We start from the raw sequence: 22,250 nt of genomic DNA, 5'->3' as shown, positions 1-22,250 counted from the left end.
ACACCGATAACAAGCATGGCTTTTTCAACACTAATGACAACCATTATCATCGTTTCCAGAAATACACATATACACGGAAACAAGGCATATTTAACCAGGATTTTTTCTCATTATAAATTAAAAAAAAACTATTATTTTTTCAATATTTTTGTGTACTCCTATGTACTCTGGAAACGATGATAATGGTTGTCATTGTCTATTGTAAAGTTTAAGAACTTGAGTTAGCCATTTTTTTTAGAATTTGAAGTGAAGTTCGTCGGGGTTAGGCAAACTCTATAAAAATTATAGTGCGACGAACTTATTTTGCATAAAAAAAAACTCATATTTGGGGAATTAAATTTAAAAATGGGGTTTTCGAAAATAATAATTTACTGAGGGGTAACAGAACCAATCGATTGAATTAACTAAACCCATATTGCTTTGATGATTTCAATCGATTGGGTAATATGACCAATCGATTGAATAAGAAAAATCTTACATGCCTTGCAAAATTCAATCGATTGGTTTGTGCATCCAATCAATTGAATTTTTAACAAAAACGATTTTTCCAACCCAATACGTATGTAATTGGATCAATGATAAAATTATAATCGATTAAGATTGTAAAATATTTATTACTATTAATGGAAGATCTAATTTATTATTGTTTTAGTTTTTTATTCTCAATAAACATGATAGATAAATGATAAAAAAATAAGGAAAATTCTAGGGCCAGCAACTTTATCAAATTATGGCCGGTATGTAACCAGCAAAGAAGTGAGCCATTGGATGAAATGTCATACTAATCTCACACTATTAAAAGCCTCATTGATGGCTATTTGATGGCTATAAATCTCAAAAATTGCTGACCCCTAGCATTTCTCAAAAAATAATTTATAAAATAAAAAATAAATTTTATAATTAAATAATATATAAAAGACTAAATTATAATTAAAATTAAATAAGAACTATTTAGCAATTATTAAAAAACTTAAAAAACATGTTTTATTATGGGACCATTTAATGGTCCAACATTCTGAGACCATCGAATCTTTTGCCCTTGTAATGGATGGAGCATTCTTTTTTCTAGTAAAGTATTACTGTGTTTATAATATTGAATATTCAAATCTTGAACCTCGTCAACAAATTAGTATTATCAAATGTGGTTTTTCATCAAACATTTTATAAGACAAAAGAAATATTATAGAATAAAAACTTATATTTGACAACACCATTTAAAAAAAATTAAAAGTCTATTTGACTAAAACTATTTGCTCACGGGAAGATTTCTTGTTCTCCCTATCCATTTAGATGCTATTAGCAAAAGTTTGTTGGCTAATATGCTATTAGTCTACCCTTTCTATATTGTTCATGCTAGCTAGTATATGAAAAGATTGGTTTGGGGTGCGTTAAGATAATATGAAATGATGAAAGAATGAAAATAGGTAGAATATGCCTGAAAAAGAAGTTAGAAAAGGTTTTAAAACATGAGTCAGATCATAAGTTTTTTTTCTTCTTTATTTTGGGTAATGTTTTGGAAATTTTTCAAAAATAATCTTTGGGAGCTCTACTCGATTTTACAGTTTCTTTTTGCTTTTTGTTTTGCATTTGTCATTATTATTATTATTATTATTATTATTATTATTATTATTATTATTATTATTATTATTATTATTAGTTAAACGTTAAACCATAAATTTCCTACCATAAGTATACTTGTTTACATTGAATCAATCTGTTTATTTTTGAAAAAAAAAAATAAGTTGATAAAAGAAATAACTAAACAAAAGTGCATTTTACATGCACAACCATCATTGAAGTAAAAAATAAAAACACAAAATTTTAATTTATTTTCTAAATCAACCTAAAAAATTTAAATTTTAATGAATATTTTAACCTCATATTTAGTTTTCAATATTTATATTGAGTTTAGTGTATTATTATTTAAATTAATTATATCATTTTTTAAAATATAATTTTAAAATATTAAATAATGTTAATTAATTAAATGTTAATAAAATTTGCTAATTTTGAAATTAATCAAAGTAAACTTAACTACTTTTTGCTAAAAAGTTTTCTATTAATTATAAAAGTTTAACTACTAAAAAACACTACTACTACTACTACTACTAATAATAATAATAAAGGAAAACGAGAAGTATAGCAGTAAAATCAGATGGAATTCCAAGATTTTGACCAAATTAGGTAGGATTTAGTTAATAAAGATTTTTTAAAAATTTATTCCTTGAAAATTTTCCGTATTGTTTTATACGCATGGTGCACTGAATTTTCTCATGCGACTCCTTGATATGCAAGAGTAGGTAGCTTAGCTATGATAGCAATAACATTTATAGTTGGAAAAGGAGGACCATTGAAGTAAATGGGTTCAAAACTCGAAAGTAGTGGACAAGGATTTTTTGGTTTCATGGACGTGAAGGTAGTAATTGCTTGAATCTTGGTAGCTCCTTTGAAAAATCCTACATTGGTGAGTTAATAAGCATCATGAGTATTTTACAAATCTTGAATCAAAATTAACACTGTTTACTTTAATAGTAAAAGTGGATAAACTGCACATCTTCTGTGCCTAAGCTAAATTATTTTCTTCAAAATACAAGAGTTCGTAAAGAAAAACAAAAAGGAAGGGTGTTTTTATTTTATTTAATTTTTTATCATACATTACATATTTATACTGAAAAGGAATCTTTATCCGCAAATTGATCCTTAGCGTGGCTGCTTCAAGAGGCAATAACCGCAATATTGCCACTCTTTTATAAGCAATATTGACCTCTTGGTGATTTAAGGGTTTAGACCTTAAGCTTTAGGGTATGAAATCTACTTCAAACACACCGTTTTTTTTTTTTTTCAACTCACAATCCTAGGTACACAATACACACTGACACACTCCTCATATACTTACCAATTTTTTCTTTTCGGTTGTAGCTGGTAGGACTCGAACCCGAGACCTTTGAGATGGGGAGGGGGCGGAATGTCGTGTGAGCTATGGTTCATTAGCAACACGCCGCCTTTAAAGTTTGATTCTGCAGTCTGGACCACATAATTTTAATTTTGAGTTAGATACTTAGATGTCTTGTTTAAGTTTTTTATCTCAAGTTAAAAAGAGCTTTTCTTTTTATCGGATGTCCCCGAAGGGACAAAATTGTTTTTTTTTTAAAACCCATTTTACCCTTTTCTACAAAACCCAACTTAAGGAAAGAGTTAGGAAAAGAGACCGGACTTCCAATTTGCTTATATTTTGGGCTATGACACAAAGATACCCGAAATAAATCGTTGAGTCATATCCAAAACAATATTCTTCTTCAGAGCCTATAGGCCCAATTCTCAGTTATATACTTTATCCATGATACTTAGAAGACTGATATTACTGTCCGAAAAAAAAAAAAGAAGACTGATATTGGCACTGCAAGGCCTGGCATATGCCTTGCTAGAAAGAAAGTGCATCAAGGTTTAAAATCTAGCAACGACTAGCAGTGATTATAAAGAACTCATGGGGAAGGAAAAACGGGGTGTGTATATTCAAAAATATTATTTGTACCTTAAAATCAATCATTAAAATTAGTCATTATATATTTCTATATAAATACATATGTATTTTAATTTATTTTTAATGTGTATTTTGTATTTCAATGTATATTTTACACTAGTCGTTGATTTTAGTATACACTTCGCATGATTGGTGTATGTTAGGGTATAATGACCAAAAGAAAAAAAAAAGAAGAGTGATATTGCAGCTTCCATAATTGATGATATCATTTACTTTAACTAACTTGGGTTGGTTGAGTAGTTAGTTTACTCGTCAACTTAAGTAAATATTAAGAGTTTGAATGTAGACTTGTATATACAACACAACAATTCATTGACTAGCGACAAATTTTTAAATAAGACTCAGATTTGTGGAGAATTAGTCTCTAAATAAAACTCATATGACACTTATGTTGCTTTTGCCCAAATGCAAAATACATTTATGTCCATGAGAGTAAATTATCATTTTTTTATTATAAAAGATTTGAATATTTTTACAATTCTAGAAGTAAAAGTCAAAAGATATAAAATAATTTGATACTCATCAAATATTTTGATTAATTTGACAAAACTACTCAATACACTTTTATAGTTAGAATTCCACTCTCAAAATTTTTATCGTCAGATAGTTTTGGAATATTCATTAGTACCTCACCCAGTACATACCACCACAAAATGAAAAAAGGATGAAGATAAAGATGGTGAAAATATGTAATAGCAGCATGCCAGAGATATAATTTCTGGTGTAATTAATGTAATTCTTTTCTTTTTTTTTCTGGACTATTTCAGTAGATCATAAGCTTTGCATAAATTAATTAACATAGGCCTTCAAATTACTATGCTTACATTTTCAATTCATAGGTGAATTTCAAGGGAGGCAAAACAATGAAATGGTAGCAGAATTATGTTATATATATACGGCCATTTAAATACAAATAATGCTTCCATATATGGATGGAAGCAGTGTATGTCCTGCATAACAAGTACAACAGTATCTAACACTATCTCTTTCTTGCTTAGTCTCACTAATTTTCTATACAACTATTCCTTAATAACTGGAAATGTGGACATTATGGACACTATAACAATGAAACTATATGATCCAATTTATAGATGGTAATCTAATCAGCAACCACCATCTGCTGGTTCAATTGAACTTAGGAGCCCATTTCCTCTTAACTGCATGCAGTGGTCTTCAGCATCCACTTGAGCACACACGATCACCACCGCCATGCCGTTATAATGCGCTTCCTGCATGATGTTAACTGCATTGTCTAATGTCATTCCGGGTATCACCTTCATCAGAACTTGCACGACGTATTCACGCTTGTTGTAGTTGTCATTGTGCAGCAAAACTCTGTAAGGCGGGGATGTTTTTCGCGATTTTCTGGTAGAGAACATGTGTCATTCATTCAAGGTTCTATTTTTGGATTTGAAATTATATGCCTTTACTCTTCTCAGTTCTCAGAAACAAAGACAGAAAACCTCTTAAAAAAGGTTTGACAGAAAACAAAAAAGAATGAAGGCATAATCTATGTCATAAAAAGACTTAATTAGACAGATAAAAGAGTAAATGTCCAACCCAACTCTGTCTATTTTCATGAAAGACCACACAATCTCTAACAAAAGATAAATGACAACGCAGCTCCTAACCATTTAATTTTTGAGACATACTGGTCATTTATTTTTTGTTAGAGACGGTGTGGTCCTTTGCAAAAATAGACAGAAACCAGAGTGAGTATTTGTTCTAGACAAGAACAAAAAGCTTTCAAGGGATTCTTCGCTCATGCACACCACCATTATTACCATTGGAAAAATTATTTATCCTCTTAGACGACTAAATGAACAATCGATTGCTTTCTAAGATTTTAAAACAGTGAGAAGACCTATTTCATTTAGAATTTAGGAGGACGTTTAGAATGACTTTTATGATGCTATATCATTACTCCTATCAATATGCTATTTACATTAGACCAGCAATCAAAGTTATGCCATTTACATAAGACCAGAAATTAAAGTTGTTTAATATATGTATTGGCTTCATCAGAGTTGTTCAAGTAAACAAACACAGGTTTGAAACTAAACTTCAACTAGGCCCTACTTTTAATTGCAACACATCCTTCAGTAAATCTAAGGAACTGATCAAGGCCTAAACTCTGAATAATAGTTGTAGTAAGTACCTAAGTTTCATCATTCAAATGGTCTATTACCAAAGTAAAATGAAGACACAAAAATCAAATTCAAATATAAAAGCAAAATCACAGTTTGCATTCCTTTAGCCTGGCCTCAAAACATCAAATGAAAACAAGATTGAAAGCTGGAGGAACATAAAGAAATGGATGAGGAAAGGAATTATACAACAGTGTGTAACACAAATAGCTGCCCGGATAATATGCATGATGCCATAAGTTCAAACCTTATTATCGCCATTGTAGCAAAACAATAGGGGCAAAGGGATACCCCTCTTCTATTGGTATATGGAATTCCAAACTATTAAAATGTCGTGTTAACAAGTAAATTAGTTCTATGTTTGTTATGAACTAGAATTGGGGTCAAAGTTCCTTGACAGTACCGAAAATTATAGCCGTCAGTGAGGATACAACTTTTTCTTATAGTTTCTCATAACAATGGACCAAATGTTAAGTCCATTGAATTCTAAAGATGAGGGTAGTCAAGCAATACCAATAGTACGATGAAACCACTTGTCCCAAAAATTTAAGCCAAAAAGAGAAAAACCATGAATGGCTATATATCTCTCTAACAACGTTTCTTTACACGAGGTTTTCTGGAGTTTGTGTGTGGATTTTGCATAGACTTTTATCCTCTTTCTTATGTTGAAATTCTTTTATTCTAAATAATAAGGATCCAAATCTAAATCTTTAGGTGATAAAAACTCTTGATACTATTTTACTAAAACCACTCGTCCCAAAAGACTAAGCTGATAACAGGAGGTATTGCGATTCTAATAAAAGGAAGCATAAGTGATCAAGAGAAGGTTATTACTTGCTAAGTTATTGTTACCTCAAATCAAACTCAGATTGACGAGAAGGCGAAGTTGTCTCTATGGTTGGTCTGTCCAACACCCCGCCACCTTTCCCTATTACTGCCCCTGCCGCACTCATTATTACAACACTCCGACTTCGGCTATATCTGAACCCATAATTTCTATCTCCTGTTATTGCAAAAATTAACATATAAACCCTCTTACTTGATCATAATTAAGATTGATCCAAGAAGTAAGAACAAATAATATAGTCAGCTAAGAACTCAAAAATGTGGTAAACACAAACAATATGCCAAAAACAACAATAACGAAAGGAGTGGTACCGGGATTAGATGCATTGAAAACATGGTTGGGTGAAAGAGCAAGTAGACTGGTTAATGCAGCTTCCATTTGGGTGCTCTATGTGTGGTTGACACCTAATTAACAGTAGCAGGATTTGGTTTCTTGTTCTAGTTCAAGATCCTCAAATGCGGTGTGAAAACTGAAAACACTACAATGTTTTCGTTTTTGTCGTTACCAAACTGATTTTTTTTGGTGGGTGATAGAGGTTTGGTGCACAAAAGGTATGGTGCACACTGAATTTTATTTGAATTGTTAATATGCTGACACGTCATTTTGAATTCTTATTTTGTTGTTCTTTTCTGCCTTTCCTACAATTTTTGCCTCAAATTTTAATTCCCATGTAGGACACAAATAGAGTAATCTTTACGGCCCTACACCAAGACCACTTGGATTTTCTCTGTAACTATTAATAAGATTGTTATTAAGATTGAGTAAATAATTTAAATTGATCCGGAAAGATTATTCAAACCCACTCACTTGGTATAAGCACCTGCCGTTGCGACAAGCCGATACGTCCAAGGCCTGACACTGCTGGGCCTGGCAAGTTAGTGGGCTGTAAGATGATAATGTCGGGTCGAAAACCGGGTCGGATTGTTGGTAGCAGTCAGAACAGGGCTTGCACTGAAGCCAGTTAACGTCGCTTCCAGTGTCGAGTGCCATGTAGAAAGGCTTTGAGGGTTGGCCCACGCCGACACGCGTGAAGTACTCGCCGGAGCCCATGCTGGTGCCGAAGGCCACCGGAGTGGATAGGTCTTCGGGTAGGAGTTCTGTTTGGGTGGGGTGAAGGTCCGATTTGGAGATGTTGTTGAGGGCAAAGTGAAGCTTGAGGTTGAGCGCGTCGACCCGGGCTGAGTCGCGGGCGAGTCGGGCCAAGACAAGGGACTTGTAGTCTTTGTGCTTGGCATTGAAGAGTGAATCTCTAGTGTGTAGATTAACAGAGAATGAAGACGAAGAAGTGGAAGTTGGGTTGATTTGTGCTTCTTGTTCTTGTTGAAGAGAAGTTTCTAGAAGCTGAGGGTTAAGGGAGAGGACTTGTTGGGCTTGGTGGAGTGAAGCAGAGAGGTCTAGAACGGTGGTGGCAAATTCAGAAGGTGGGGCGCGTGAACAAGTTAGGAGTAGGAACAAAAGAAAAAATGGTGAGGGAAAATGGAGTTAATATTCAAAATGATCCTGAAATTTGATCTTCGACTTAATTTAGTCTTTAAATTACCAATTGATTCAAATTGTACCTGAAATTTTAAGATGTGGCTCAAGTTAGTCTTTTCGTCTATTTTCGTCACCGAAAATCTGACATGGCACATATAATTGACACTTGGCAGCTTCAAAGGTTGCTTGACGTGGCGAAATTCTTGTATGGATTAATTTAGCCCCTAATAATTTGAAAAAAAAAATCCTAACAACCCCCCATTTCTCCCAAATCATAGTCGTTTCTGGTGAGTTAGGGAGCAGCAATTAAGCCTCAGGTAGCTCCAACAACTAAGCCTCAGGCTCTCCACCATCTCACATCAGTCTCTCAACTCTCTCGTCTCGCACTCACACAACCCGGTCACAACAGCCAACACACTCACACACTGACTGCCACACACGAAGCAATAATTCCGTCGTCAGCATCTCATCGTGGCTTTTGGCCTCTGTTTTCGACTTCCTATCGTGTCATCTGGATCTGCCCGCGTCTTGTTTGTTGCCGTTATCTTCTACCTTTTCTCGTACTTCCTTATTCCGTTTGTCTTCGCCATCTTCTGGTTCGGCCTCTGAGTCATCGTCGCTGTCACGGTTGTAGGTCAGCATCTGCCTCTATTCTGGCTCTGTGTATTCTTGTTCTTCTTCGCCGTCGCCGTCGCGGTGCTCTGGTTGACCGTCTACCTCCACTCCTCCTATGAATCTTTCACTGCTCGTGCTATGATGCTTTGAGTGACCTTGATCTGCGTAGTGCTAGGTAAACAAGTGTGAAAAGTTTTTAACTTTGTCTACAGCAACACCATGTGCGCACAGCGTCGACGATTACCAAAAGGAGTTGCCTATTACCAAAATTTTCCTTAAAAAAAAGAAGAAGCAAATTTGGGTCCTAGAATAATTAAAGATAAGGTTCTTCTCATCTTCCCCCTTTCTTTCCGTGGGTTCTTTTTCACATGCCCCAAATCCTATTCTTTTCCGAGGAAATGTATGCATCATTTTTGCCCCAATGCCATTTTAAAGAATTGTAAGGTAATGCTATTTCAACAAAAAAGTTCTGCACTTAGATATAATCATACTTTTTTATGTTGAGAAGTTGATGTCTTTTAAGTTTCTAGCTACTAAGCGGAGCAGTGAGTTTAGCTACCTTCAACAACACTACAGTGAGCTATGTGAATGGCTATGATGAACTTTCTGTGGTTGTTAGAAGGATGTATTAATTAGGGATCATTTTATGATGGTTTGAAGCTTCACGGCAAGATTCTAAAGATGAATTTTTATTTAGAGCAGGAGTTGTGTGATCGGCTAATCGATTTGTATATCAAATTTGGTGATTTGAAAGGTGTAGTCAAGGTTTTTGAAGATATGCTCTCTATCTTGTTGGAATAAGATTATTTATAAATTTATTGTGGAGAAATTTAATTGTCATGTTCTAAGTTTGTTCCTGCAAATGATGAAGGAAGAGGTAAAGCCTGACGAGAAGACTTATGTAGGGATATTTTTTTCAAATTATTGGGAGCTAAATTGATGCATACAAGAATTTTGCCACGTCAAACAACCGTTGAGGCTGCCAGGTGTCAATTACATGTGCCACGTCAGCTTTCCGGTGATGGAAATAGACGGAATGGCCAACTTGAGCCACCTCTCAAAATTTCAGGGTACAATTTGAATTAATTGATAATTCGAGGACTAAATTAAATTAGGAGTTAAATTTCAGGGATCATTTTGAGTATTAACTCCCAAAACTAAAAAGAAAAATGGCTTTGAATCTGAAGCCATCGTTTCTTCTACTCACTTTAGCATTTTCTCCAGACGTAAGTCATTTTTATCCCTAAAATTTTAAAAATTAATCAAATTAGTCCTTATATAATTTTTTTTATTTTTTCTTGATAATATTAAATTTGAAATATTTTTTGATACTACTAATTTTAATAGAAATGTAATTGACAATAAAAAAATTAGTAATTGTATCTTTTCTTCTTAAAAATTTGTTCAATAAAATTATCTCTCTCCTCTAATTCTTGTCAAAATCTCTCTTATTCTTTTCTATTCTAAAACATTTTTCTTACATTATTACATTTTGCTGGAATATATATATATATAAAAATTATATAAGGACTAATTTGATTAATTTTTAAAATTTTAGGGATGAAAATGACTTACGTCTGAACTTTCAAGGACTATTTTGCTTATAAATAACTTTTTTACATGTCAAGTGCACGTGGTATGCCACGTGTCACTGATCTGACACGTGGCGTGCCACGTGTCCTTGATCTGACACGTCAACCAATCATCTTGTGACACGTGGTATCAACCCACCACGTCATCATCCAACTGACGGAAGGACTAACCTGACCAAGTCTTGTATTTTTCGAGGACGATTTCGATTAATTTTATCTTTCGAAAACCAAAATGGAGATCGGCGTATCTTTCAGGAACGATTTTGGCTATTAACTCTCAAAGTTACATTGTCTAATTCTCAGCTGCAAAACCGCTAAAAGAGCAAAGTTGTTTATCTTCAAAAGTCATTAATGAAACAGTTCGTTTGAATTCCAACGTTAGAATGAGGAGTTGAATTAGATAGATACCGAAGAATTCGAAAGGATGGAGTGGTTGGAAGCAATTTATCCAGCAGACACAACAAAAAAAAAACGTTAAGTACCATCGGATTTAGCATCGACCTATACCGACGAATTTACTGTCGAATTTTCTGACAAAAAGGAGAAAAAATTCGTCACCATAAAAGATTACTGTCGGAACAGATTTTCCATCGTTAAATCCGACGGTATCTTGTTTTAATAAAATGCGTCGTTTTGGCGATAAAGTTGGGGCTAAATTCAAACGCGAAGCTCTTCTCCCTCACTTGCCCATTGCCCCTCTCTCTCTCTCTCTCTCTCTCTCTCCAATGTCGCCACCACACCTAAGCACCCGCTGTCATTGCCGCTGCATGTGCTTGTCGAATTTGCTACTACTGTCACCATCGCATCCTCTGCCACAGTTGCTGTTCACGTCGCCATCACTGTCACAGTGTCACCGCCATCTCTATCACCACGAAATTAAAGAGAGACTGCAGCCACTTTCATCAGATTGGTTTGTTGGTATGGTTATTATATTTTTTCATATTATTTTGTGAGTTTAACATTTTGTTAGGGTTATTGTTAAATTAATGGTTAAATTTGTTTAATGAAGTATGTTATTAGGAGTTATTGTGTTAATTGAATATAAATAAAAATTAAATTTGTCATGCCTCTCGTTAGTTTGGTTGAATTAAGAATTAAGTTTTAATTAATTAGAATAATGAGTTTTACCTATTCTTTTAAATTTGTTTTCGAATTAGTTTCAACTACTGAATTTAATAAGTAATCATTTTTATTAGGATAGTGTTATTTCCTCTGTGCTCAATTGTAGTTTCCTTCTCTTGTTGTCTGTACAATAATATTTCAGGTTGGTTTTCTATCTTTGAATATAATTAATTGTTTAAATTTTATGTTGGACTTACATTTCCTATGATACAGTTTTAGGACAAAAGTGGGAGAAGGTCCTGTAGTGACGCCTTCTCGAAACTCTTATTTGCTAGGAAATTGTGGAGTTATTATAAAGGGCTGCACACTAAATCGGTTAGGATTTGATGTTTTATTGAATGCCTTATATTATTGATTTATGCTTACAGTTGTTTCCTATGTGAAAACCGTTGTATTTATTTGATGTATGTCACTGAATTAAGGAGAAGTTCTGCCGAATTATTATTTAAATTGTTTAAAACATGTTTGGTTTGTCAGAAAATTATAATTGTATTCGGTGGGAGATTCTAATTATAGGGGACACTCTACCGAATTTTCTAAAAAATTTAATAATTTCTGTTGAGCCAATAACCCTTAGGTTTGCTGTTATGGATAATGACATCATTGACCTTGGACTGAATGCCGATGCATTTCCACCAGAGGACGACGATCTTCAAGAAGAAGTGGGGTCGATGGCGACGAAGAAGAGGAAGACGAGTTCAATGATAATCAGGAAACTACGTCGAAAGAGGAAGATGATGAACCACAGAAAGAAGATGATGAATATGATTAGGGTTAATGTAAACATAGTTTCTATGATATGTATTTCTTTAAGAAACTTTTTGCATTTGTACTATATATTTCAGTGAATGTAAACATAGTTCTGTGAATGTGATATAGTTAGCATTGCTTCAGATATTTTAGCTACTATCATTCTGTATTTGTAATTTATATTTTTCGTACTTCACATCAGGTTTAAAGCACTATTTGAATTGTTAATTATTAGAGTACATTAGAGATAGACAAAATAGATAATTAAAAAAATGCTACCGTCAGAATTACCGTCGGAATATTTCGACGATAACAGCCAAGTCAAATCTTTCTTTAAAAAAAAATTTAAAAACATTTCTGTCGGCTTAATCTGCCAGTAATATGGCAGGGGAGACGAATGATGTGGCGCCAATATTACCATCGAAAAATTTTTGACAGTAATACTCAACCTATTCTATTTTCATACTATTTATATTTCGTCACTAAATCTGGCAGTAATTACCGTCGGACGAAAAAATTTTGACGGTAAACATTTACCAGCAAAATTTATACCGTCTGATTGCTTTCGATGGTAAATCCAATGGTATTCACCATTTTTGTTGTAGTGAGTGGTGGTACTTATTACAAAGTGACTAACATCCAAGTTAAAAGAATCTAGAATGAGATAAGAAATTTCTTAATGTAAGGGTGTGAAAAATTATACAGGGGAGCAGGGGAGCTGACTGCTCTCCTTTATATGTTGGGCTACTTAATGAAAAAATTAGTGATGTTAGGTTCCATTTAAAAGAGAGACTTAAATTGAGAGACAGAGATTGAGAGATAGAAATTAAAAAATACAGACTAAATTAAAATTTTTGTATTGTGTTTGATGTAAAGTATATAAGATTGAATTATATCTCAATATCCTACTTGATTCAAGATAAATATAGAGACTAAAACAAATAAAATTACTAAAATATTCTTATTAATTAAAACAAAATCCTAATTTCAAACATAACCTAATTGATTTTAGTTACAAACCTAAGATATATTCTAGTACTTTAGTAATCCATACACTAATTATAAACATAACATACATCGATATTTTTGGCGGTGTAAAAAAAAATTTATAAATGTGTTTATCCAAAAGGAGGAAAGAAGATCTCACCAATCTTTTCTATAACATCATAGCAACAAAGATAGAGAAGAGAAAAAAAATGAAAGAGAGAAGAGAAGAAGGAAAAGACGACATCGGTGGAAGTCACGAACACCACCGCCACCATTGTTGGATGAAGACAGAGAAGCAGGAGAGAAGACTTGAACAAAATCAAGGAGGGAGAGATTAAAATTTTTGTATTGTGTTTGATGTAAAGTGTATAAGATTGAATTATATCTCAATATCCTACTTGATTCAAGATAAGTATAGAGACTAAAACAAATAAAATTACTAAAATATTCTTATTAATTAAAACAAAATCCTAATTTCAAACACAACCTAATTGATTTTAGTTACAAACCTAAGATATATTCTAGTACTCTAGTAATCCATACACCAATTATAAACATAACATAAATCGATATTTTTGGCGGTGTAAAAAAAAACTTATAAATGTGTTTATCCAAAACTCAATACTTTAAAATAAATGCGAAGTTTTAAATATAATCTCATCTTTTTCTCAAAATTTTAGGAGAGTTTGGATATGTGACAATTTTAATTGTTAAATAGCCTTTAAAATTACTACCGAGTGACTTATTATAACCGATTTGGAGTTTGGTGTCTAGACCTAAGTTGTACACTCTCTCGACTAGTTCTTTTTTTTTGTTTGCTGAGTCTCCGAATTTTTGCTTGGATTAAGTACAAAAAGTAACGTAATTGAGTGAAAGGCAAAAGAACAATTAATTAATAAATTTATTTTCGATGAATTATTTTTAAAATATTTTTATACATGACTTTTACATTTCAATTCATCAATTGATTAAGGATAAAGTAATTTTGCATGACTAATTAATACGATAGTTAAATTCATAATTATTGTCTAAGTATGCAACTTTGATTAAGCTCAGTCCATGTCTACCATTCATTGAGATCATAAAAACCCACAAGGAAAACATATCTATTTCCAGCCGATCGTGGAACACATTTTTCCCAAATCGCAAAGGAAAAGAAAACAAACAGTAGTAAAACCAGGCCTAAACCCAAACTTTCTTCTCCCACCTACTAACTGCACTTCACTGTATATGGATATTGACCTAGATTTTCTCCAAAGAAAAATCCAAATCCTCTATTCCCTAGGCACACACATTTCTAAATTAAGCTTATTCTAATTGCACTTTTTATTTTTTATTTTACTATTTTTCTCGTCAAATTGAATGGCTTAGAAAGATTCCCATTTCCCCACCTGCATAGCGTGACACTTCTTTAAAGCAAGAGGCAGTTTCAGTAGCCGCGTGTTAAGTTAACAAATCCTGTGTCTTCAAATCCCAACCGTCCATCTCATACGTAACCGTCCTCCATCAACGGTCCAGATCCTCTCAGAATCGCAGTGCGAAAATAGCGAAAAGCACCACATAAATCCCCGGGCCCCACAAGTTACGTGTAATCTTGATCCAAAAGCAGCACAACACCATTAAAAAAACCGCACCCCTAAAAGCGACACATAGCAAGGTTAAACCAATCAGGTCTCGCCACGTGTCGTTCAGGAAAAATACTACCGACTCTCCCCGTCCTCCTACGGCAAAATAGCTTCTACGCTTTGCTTCGGTTTCTTTCTTGAAGAAAGATTCTGGTTTTTGGGAAGGAAGAAAAAAAAAGATCAACTGAACCTCCATTTCCAATTTCTGCTTAGTTTCTTTTGGTTTTCGGGTTGATTTGGTTTCTGGGCTTCAATATTTCTTGATCCCAACAAACTTTTACTGTAGATTTTGGATTTGGTGAGGTTTTGAAGAAGGTAAAAAAAAAAAAAGAAGGCGACGAAATTTGAGCTACCCCATCATGCAAAGATTGGTTGATCACGCTCTTGCCGTTACTAAAGAGTAAGAAAAATGTTATTTTTCTATTATTTGGGGTGAGGAATATTTTGCCATAAATGAAATGGGGGTGTTTATATTTTGTTTCAATGTTGTGATTTTGTATGGAGTTAAGTTATTTTATTTATTAGGGTTCTTGAGGAAATGGCTGTATGATTGTCATTTGACTATTTGTTGTGTTCGATTATTGGTTTTTAGCCTGATTACTATATCTATGATTTTTTTTAGTTGCTGTAGATTTTTCTGATTCTGCAAAATGGGATGTAATTTTTCTGATTACACTTGATCCTGCAAAATGGATTTTGTTTTTAGCTATTTTTGGATTGCATCATTGGTACCATTTGTTTGTTGCATAGAATTTCGCCCTTTCGTTTCTGTTTTGACTTAATAGTCAATGCAATCGGAACAATGCTGAGCCATACTTTTCTTCCTATTTTAATAAACAAGTTTATCATTTTTGGGTGTTATTTTGTTGCTGTTGTTCAAAAGCCTGGTGTTTTTTGTTTTTTACAACTTAAATATATTGAATGCTGATCAATTTAAAAGACTTTAATCTCCAATAGATTTTAGAACCGGTAGTCTGGTGCGATTTATTTAATGGCCTATCATATTTCAATATCTTCAGCAATTGCACATATGTCAGACTCAGTGGTTTGCATTTGCATAATCTGAATTTTATTTCAGGTCAGTGAAGGCAGTTACATACGAGTCTGTGAACAATATTGTGAGGATAATCAATGGAGTCTCAGCCCTTTTATTGGCGTTACTACCCGGGAAAGCTAATATGCTTGAAGGCATTCAAGGTTGGGAACTCAGGCCAACTTTCCGCGGACCACGGCTACCGCGTTGGATGGAGAAGTATGTTTTCATCATTACCTTGACATTTTCTGTGAATCTTCTTTGTTGTATTGCCTTTAGTTGCTTAATAAATATGATTGTATACTGGTTCATAGCGTTATCGAGAATTGGTAATGTCGCTATCAAGCTGGAATTAGGGAGTTTTGCCATTCACTAGCTCGCCAATGAAAATCCTTAGCCTTTAGGGAACTCGTTTGCTAAACCCTTTCTATAAATAAGCTATTCTCAGTGTAGCACATATGAAGGTGCATCTCTGCATGCACTTAGGTATAACCCCTGCACCCAAGGTACGATGCTACCTTTTAGATCGTAGACTTCATGTTCTCTGATGCCTATGATTAGTGAAAGGAAATAGGTAAGAATGCTAGATGTGAGGATCTAAGAATCGAGGAAGTCAAATTGGGTAAGGATTTACGGCAAATTGTTGATTGATGCAATCGTTTTATTCCTTGTTGCCACATAGAAACATCTAGTAGTTTTTATTGGTTATATATATTAAACAGTTAGATATTCTGTTCTACAGAAGTTATTATAATTTGATAAATATGAAAGGTATTGTAAATCTTCTGGATTGGGTATATTATACCTTTTTACCTTTTGACCATTTGTTAACCTTTTCTGATTTGTTATCCCTTTTCTTTTGAATTTGTGGTTTTTCTAATTCTTCGCAACTTCGGAGTTTGTGTTGTCTTCGTCAGATTTTTGTCCTGGATGCATATCTTTCAAGTCTATTCATGACATTATTCTTCTTAACTAAAACTTGTGTTCTTTTTATTCATTTTTAGTGGCGTGTCCTCTTTCAACCATTTCATTCATGAACTTTCTGTGGATTCTGATACGAGTCCTGATTACTCATCTGAAGAAGAAGATAGTGATAGATACGAGTACCCTGCATCTCCTGCATCTCACTGTTCTCGAGCCTCTGAAGCATACAATAGGCATCAGATGGATTGGTTCCAGTATATTTTACTGTGGATTTTATTACCTCTCAAGTTATTACTAGCGATTCCAGTTCGGCTTTTCCAGTTATTTTATTATGCGGTGTTAAAAGTCCTGCATATCCCTAGCAATCACCGTCCCTCCCGTTTACATGCACATAGGAGGATGCAAAGCCTCAAGGATCAAATCATCCACCGTGCTACGGATAGGAGACGTGGAGTTGTAGAGGTAATACTAAGATCTCTTTTCATACCGATTTGTATTGCATTTAATCATAACTTATGGATAGATAAATTTCAGGTGAAGGTAACCTTTGTGTAGCTAAGAAGTTTTCTTTGTGGTCAATCAGGATGTTCATCTAGCTATAGAGATATGTATAGAAGCTGTCTTCGACTTTTTTCACAAGGCAGCACATCTTCTTCTGTCCCCATCAGAAGCCTTCGTGGCATTAGTGAGCTTGTTTTCATCTCATGGAAGTGGCATTGAACAAGATCACGATCCTTTTAAGGATGCTGCTATTTCTACAGCAACGAGAGGTGGGGATGGCCCGGCACCAACAGAGAGGAGTACCAACCTCCATCAGTCTCTGAATACAGATGCCCGAACTTGTCAGGATGTCATAACAGAGCTTGGGTAAAGACTACTACATAGTTGCCATCACATTTGTTCTTTTCAAATGAAATTTTGGTTATATACTTCATGATTTCTTCTTTTAACATCTACAGATATCCATATGAAGCTATTCATGTGATCACTTCTGATGGATATATTATTCTCTTGGAAAGAATACCCAGGTAAAGTAAATATTTTCTATTGATTTCAAGGCTCAGTGACCTTTCTCCCTCCTTCTCTAATTATTTTGATTTGACGAGTTTAAATTAAATATGCCGTATATGAGTACTTATCAGGAATCATTGCATAAATTGATACAAATGGTTCATGCATGAATTTTGATATAAATTGGCATATGTTTTGGTATCTGAACTGTTTTTTACCACCATCAGGAATGAATTTTGTGTTCGAAATAAAATTATAAACAAGAGAATGTGCCTTTTCTGGTCAACATATTTCTTTACAAACTTTAGTTTGTAGTCAATTACTGAAGAAATATTGTGATTAGGTGATTAGAGCATCAGGCCACGATATAGTCATATACTCGATTTTCATAAATGCGTAATAATGTGCGAAAGATGTTTATATGGAAAAAGGAGATTAGTAAGGATGCTATTAAGATGGGTGTTCTGCATTGTGCCGTGTCTAATGCTTGTTATCTGACTTCACAGGAGAGATTCACGGAAAGCTGTTTTTCTTCAGCATGGGGTTTTGGATTCATCAATGGGGTGAGTTATCTTGTCATCTCTACGTTGCTTTGATCCGACTTGATTATGCAATTCCGTGTATTTGGGAGTTGAAAGAGTTATATAGTACATTTGTGCGGGAAAAGCTCATGAAGAAATTCATTTTACGAGTGTTTGATGGAGGGGTGTGACAAAAACCTGAAGTAGGTCAGCAAATATTTTGCTGCAATATGATCTTATTTAACTCGGCTAGGTGATAAAGTTGGCTGTGATTGAAATTAAATTCACTGTTTATCTAATCGAATATCAGAACTTTTGTTTAGTTTATAATTTCTTCCGCTAATTTTTAATCCCAATGTGTGTTCAAGATATTGCGGTTTTCTAAAATCTTTTCCCATTTGTGAGACAGTTGGGTATCAAATGGTGTTGTTGGCTCTCCAGCTTTTGCAGCCTATGATCAAGGTTTGTTATATACATCATTAGACAATACCTATGCCTCGGAACATTTCCTTTTTAGGAACTCTTACATGTAGAGTTTGGTTTTATGTGCAGGGTATGATGTATTTCTCGGTAATTTTCGTGGTTTGGTTTCAAGGGAGCATGTCAACAAGAACATCTCATCGCGCGAGTAAGTTTGCAAAGCTAATCTCTTGGACTATAATATATTTAAAAAGAACTTAGAGAGAAGGTATAATAGCGAACAACGATTATTAGCTAACAAATTGTACAAAGTGTAATGGCAAACAACGGAGGGCAATAAGTGAAAATGTTTCTAAAATAGAATATTCCCCGTTATTGTCACCCAATTTGGAGTTGAACAAAGAAAGAGTGAATCCTCGCCCATCATGTACCCTTTCCAACTGTCTGATTATCTCATTAAATAAACAGATTCCACCTTAAATAATCTGGTTGTGACTTACTAATCTGTTCGTGCAGATACTGGCGGTATTCCATCAATGAGCATGGCACTGAAGATGTTCCTGCTATGATAGAGAAAATCCATGAAGTAAAATGTGCTGAATTGAAGCTTAGTAAACCAGATTGTGAGGAGGAAATAGATGATTATCAGCCTTACAAGCTTTGTGCAATTAGCCATAGTTTGGGAGGAGCTGCTATGATAATGTATGTTGTTACACAAAAGATACAAGAGAAGCCTCATAGACTTTCAAGATTGATTCTACTATCGCCGGCTGGTTTCCATGATGACTCAAACATCGTATTTTCCACAGTGGAGTTCATGTTAGTTCTGGTGGCTCCTATTTTATCCCTTTTTGTGCCTGCCTTCTATATACCAACCAGATTCTTCCGCATGCTTGTTAACAAGCTTGCTCGGGATCTCCATAACCTACCTGCCGTCGGAGGGCTAGTTCAAACTTTAATGGGTTATGTCGTTGGCGGCGACAGCTCAAACTGGGTCGGAGTTCTAGGGTTACCACACTACAACATGAACGATATGCCCGGAGTGTCTTTCCGGGTCGCGCTCCATCTCGCGCAGATAAAACGAACCAGAAGGTTTAGAATGTTTGACTATGGCGCATCCACCAACATTGAAGTGTATGGTTCGCCGGAGCCATTAGACTTGGCGGAGTGCTATGGGATCATCGACATTCCCGTCGATCTTGTTGCCGGACAGAAAGATAAAGTGATAAGGCCTACAATGGTGAGAAGACACTACAAATTGATGAAGGGTGCTGGGGTAAATGTATCATACAATGAGTTTGAATATGCACATTTGGATTTCACATTCTCCCACCGTGAAGAACTCTTGTCTTATGTCATGTCAAGGTTGTTGCTTGTGGATCCAAATCACAAGCCTCAAAGGGTTGCAAGGTCAAAGAAAAAAGAACAAATAGCAGCAGCTAGCAGAGACTAGAATAGTAATTTTTTCTTACTAGACTACTTGCCAATTTCTTGCATGTGTGAATATATAGAGCTGTTTTGTAGTAGGTAATCTTTTTCCTTCAAATGTGGAGGGGAAAATGGACTTTTTTTTCGAAAATTTATTTTGTTGTATATTAGTTTGCATGTGTATAACAGTGGAACAGATGCAATAGAGAGAGAATCTAGGTTAATGTTGTAATTTGGTAGTTTTTTGGGACAATTTGATGTTACCAGATTTCACTGATTCCAGTAATTCTTCAGATTTAGTATTTTCTGAGTATCTCATTGGTTGAATGATTGGATGGTTGAACTAAGGTGGCATATGAGAATATTGTATCAACTAAAATTTCTTTCTAATTTATCAATAAAGTTTGTTGGGCTTCGTTCTGTATTTGGGATCGAATCATGCTTTTATTTAATCATCTGCTGATATCCTTAATACTTCGACTATCTGATTGCTATGTACTGTATTTGTATAATTTGAAATTTTAAACATCTACACACAAACTTTTAACTGAAGAAAAATTACTGTTGTGATGAAATGAAATATTCACATGAATCCTCCTCTTTTTTCAACTCATTGGTTGATATCGAGTTTTAGTTACAAATGTGCCAAATGAAACTTACAATTTTGGTTTCTCATATGGTATCTTCTAGTTTGGCATAGAGACTAATTCGTTATGGGTTAACGTATTTATCGGTAGAAACCCAGAGACTATAATAAATTTGGGGAATGGATCTTTTTAATTGTAATTAAAAAAGAATTGGAAGTATAAAATGTAATCTTTAACCTTTGATTGTTCTCTTTCTCATATTTATTTTTGTTCTCACTTATAAAATTAATGGTGTGAGATTACACTTTATTTCCTCAATTGTTAAAAAAAAATTGGGAAGATTCATTCCCATAAATTTTTGCTTGTACGTATGTCAACTTGGCCGAAAAGAATGATGCATTATAGTTTATCGAATCGTTTGAATCTTATCTTGTCGATTAAGTGTCTCCATTGTGTATTTACAACTCTCTATTATATGTTAAAATATCTGATTCGTTCAAACCATTTGTAAAATTAAATCTTATTATTTGGCTATATTATGACAGTATGACAATTGCGTTTTTCTGAAAATAAAGTATTAAAGTTGGAATAACAACAAAATTTAAAAGTATAAAACGAATGTTAACATAAAATAACATGACCATATATATATATAGTCAAAAAATGCGGGCATATGTTTCTAACCTATTATTATACTTTCAATATATATATGGTGTGAAGATGTATCCGCAAAATCATAAACTCAAAAAATGTTACCAATAATCCCAGCATGGTTCCTTCTTGTAGGGTTCATACTATTCATCCTCTCCACCACCATATTATTTCGGAAACAGAGCCAACAAAAACAGAAACAACCACCACCACCACCAGGTCCACCGGCTGTGCCGGTAGTAGGTCACCTCCACATATTAGGTGAACTTCCCCACCGCACCCTTGAAACCTTGTCCAAAAAACATGGTCCCATAATGTCTCTACGACTGGGACAAGTCCCAACCATCGTGATCTCTTCCCCGGAAGTGGCTGAGCTCTTCCTCAAGAAACACGACACCGTTTTTGCCAGCCGGCCTCTCCTCGAAGCTTCCAAGTACTTCTCCTATGGCTACAAGGGCATGATATTCGCCGAGTACGGTCCCTATTGGCGAAACATGAGGAAAGTGTGCACCTTGCAACTTCTGAGTGCATCCAAAGTGGAGTCCTTCGCACCTTTGAGGAAGTTGGAGCTCGGAAAAGCGGTTAAAACGGTTGCCAAAGCCGCGGAGGATGGCAAGGTTGTGAACCTCAGTGAGGTGGTTCATAGTGTTATGGAGGATGTGGTGTATAAAATGGTTTTGGGGTGTAACAAAGATGACAAGTTTGATTTGAAGGGACTTATTCATGAAATGTTGATCTTGGCTGGAAAATTTAATGTTACAGATTTTGTGCCTTGGCTTGGACCATTGGATTTACAGGTTTGAAACTAGACTTCATCCATTTGCTTTCTTTGTTCAATTAGTTAATTAACTTATTCAATTTAGATCTACACATTTTAGTTTAATTTGTTGAAAAAGTATAGGGACCAACTATATTATGAGCCAACGTAAATCAATTTTTTATATTTTTAATTTTAAAATTTAAAAAAGTAGGA

At 34.4% G+C, this 22,250-nt stretch overlaps 3 protein-coding genes across 5 annotated transcripts in view; 2 read left to right on the top strand and 1 right to left on the bottom strand.

The window, feature by feature from the left end:
- Positions 4,406–7,063, bottom strand: LOC107644333 (ATP-dependent Clp protease adapter protein CLPS1, chloroplastic). The gene is made up of 3 exons (XM_016348175.2): positions 6,847–7,063; positions 6,541–6,691; positions 4,406–4,906 (listed from the first exon to the last, which is right to left on the bottom strand). Exons 1-3 carry the CDS (start codon positions 6,911–6,913, stop codon positions 4,645–4,647), a joined length of 480 nt encoding a protein of 159 aa, XP_016203661.1. The 5' UTR covers positions 6,914–7,063; the 3' UTR covers positions 4,406–4,644.
- Positions 14,784–20,463, top strand: LOC107644332 (lipase member M). 3 transcript variants are annotated; one of them, XM_016348174.2, is made up of 10 exons: positions 14,784–15,102; positions 15,781–15,954; positions 16,740–16,913; positions 17,055–17,121; positions 17,243–17,526; positions 17,619–17,687; positions 18,177–18,233; positions 18,601–18,653; positions 18,744–18,819; positions 19,128–20,463. In XM_016348174.2, exons 1-10 carry the CDS (start codon positions 15,062–15,064, stop codon positions 20,062–20,064), a joined length of 1,932 nt encoding a protein of 643 aa, XP_016203660.1. In that variant the 5' UTR covers positions 14,784–15,061; the 3' UTR covers positions 20,065–20,463. The 3 variants fall into 3 exon arrangements, with proteins under 3 accessions (XP_016203660.1, XP_020958575.1, XP_016203658.1); XM_021102916.1 differs by lacking the exon at positions 16,740–16,913; XM_016348172.2 differs by having other exon boundaries at positions 16,740–17,121.
- The window catches only part of LOC107644331 (cytochrome P450 CYP736A12), a 6,773-nt gene continuing 5,822 nt past the window's right edge, over positions 21,300–22,250 (top strand). Inside the window, exon 1 of the mRNA XM_016348171.2 lies at positions 21,300–22,074. Within this exon, the coding sequence (XP_016203657.1) occupies positions 21,376–22,074 (699 nt within the window). The 5' untranslated portion in view covers positions 21,300–21,375. The remainder of the gene's footprint in view (positions 22,075–22,250) is intronic.

Source organism: Arachis ipaensis, chromosome B05, assembly GCF_000816755.2.
Source record: "Arachis ipaensis cultivar K30076 chromosome B05, Araip1.1, whole genome shotgun sequence".
NCBI lineage: Eukaryota > Viridiplantae > Streptophyta > Magnoliopsida > Fabales > Fabaceae > Arachis > Arachis ipaensis.
The sequence above is the reverse complement of the archived record's forward strand: the minus strand, read 5'-3'. Positions and strand labels throughout refer to the sequence as shown.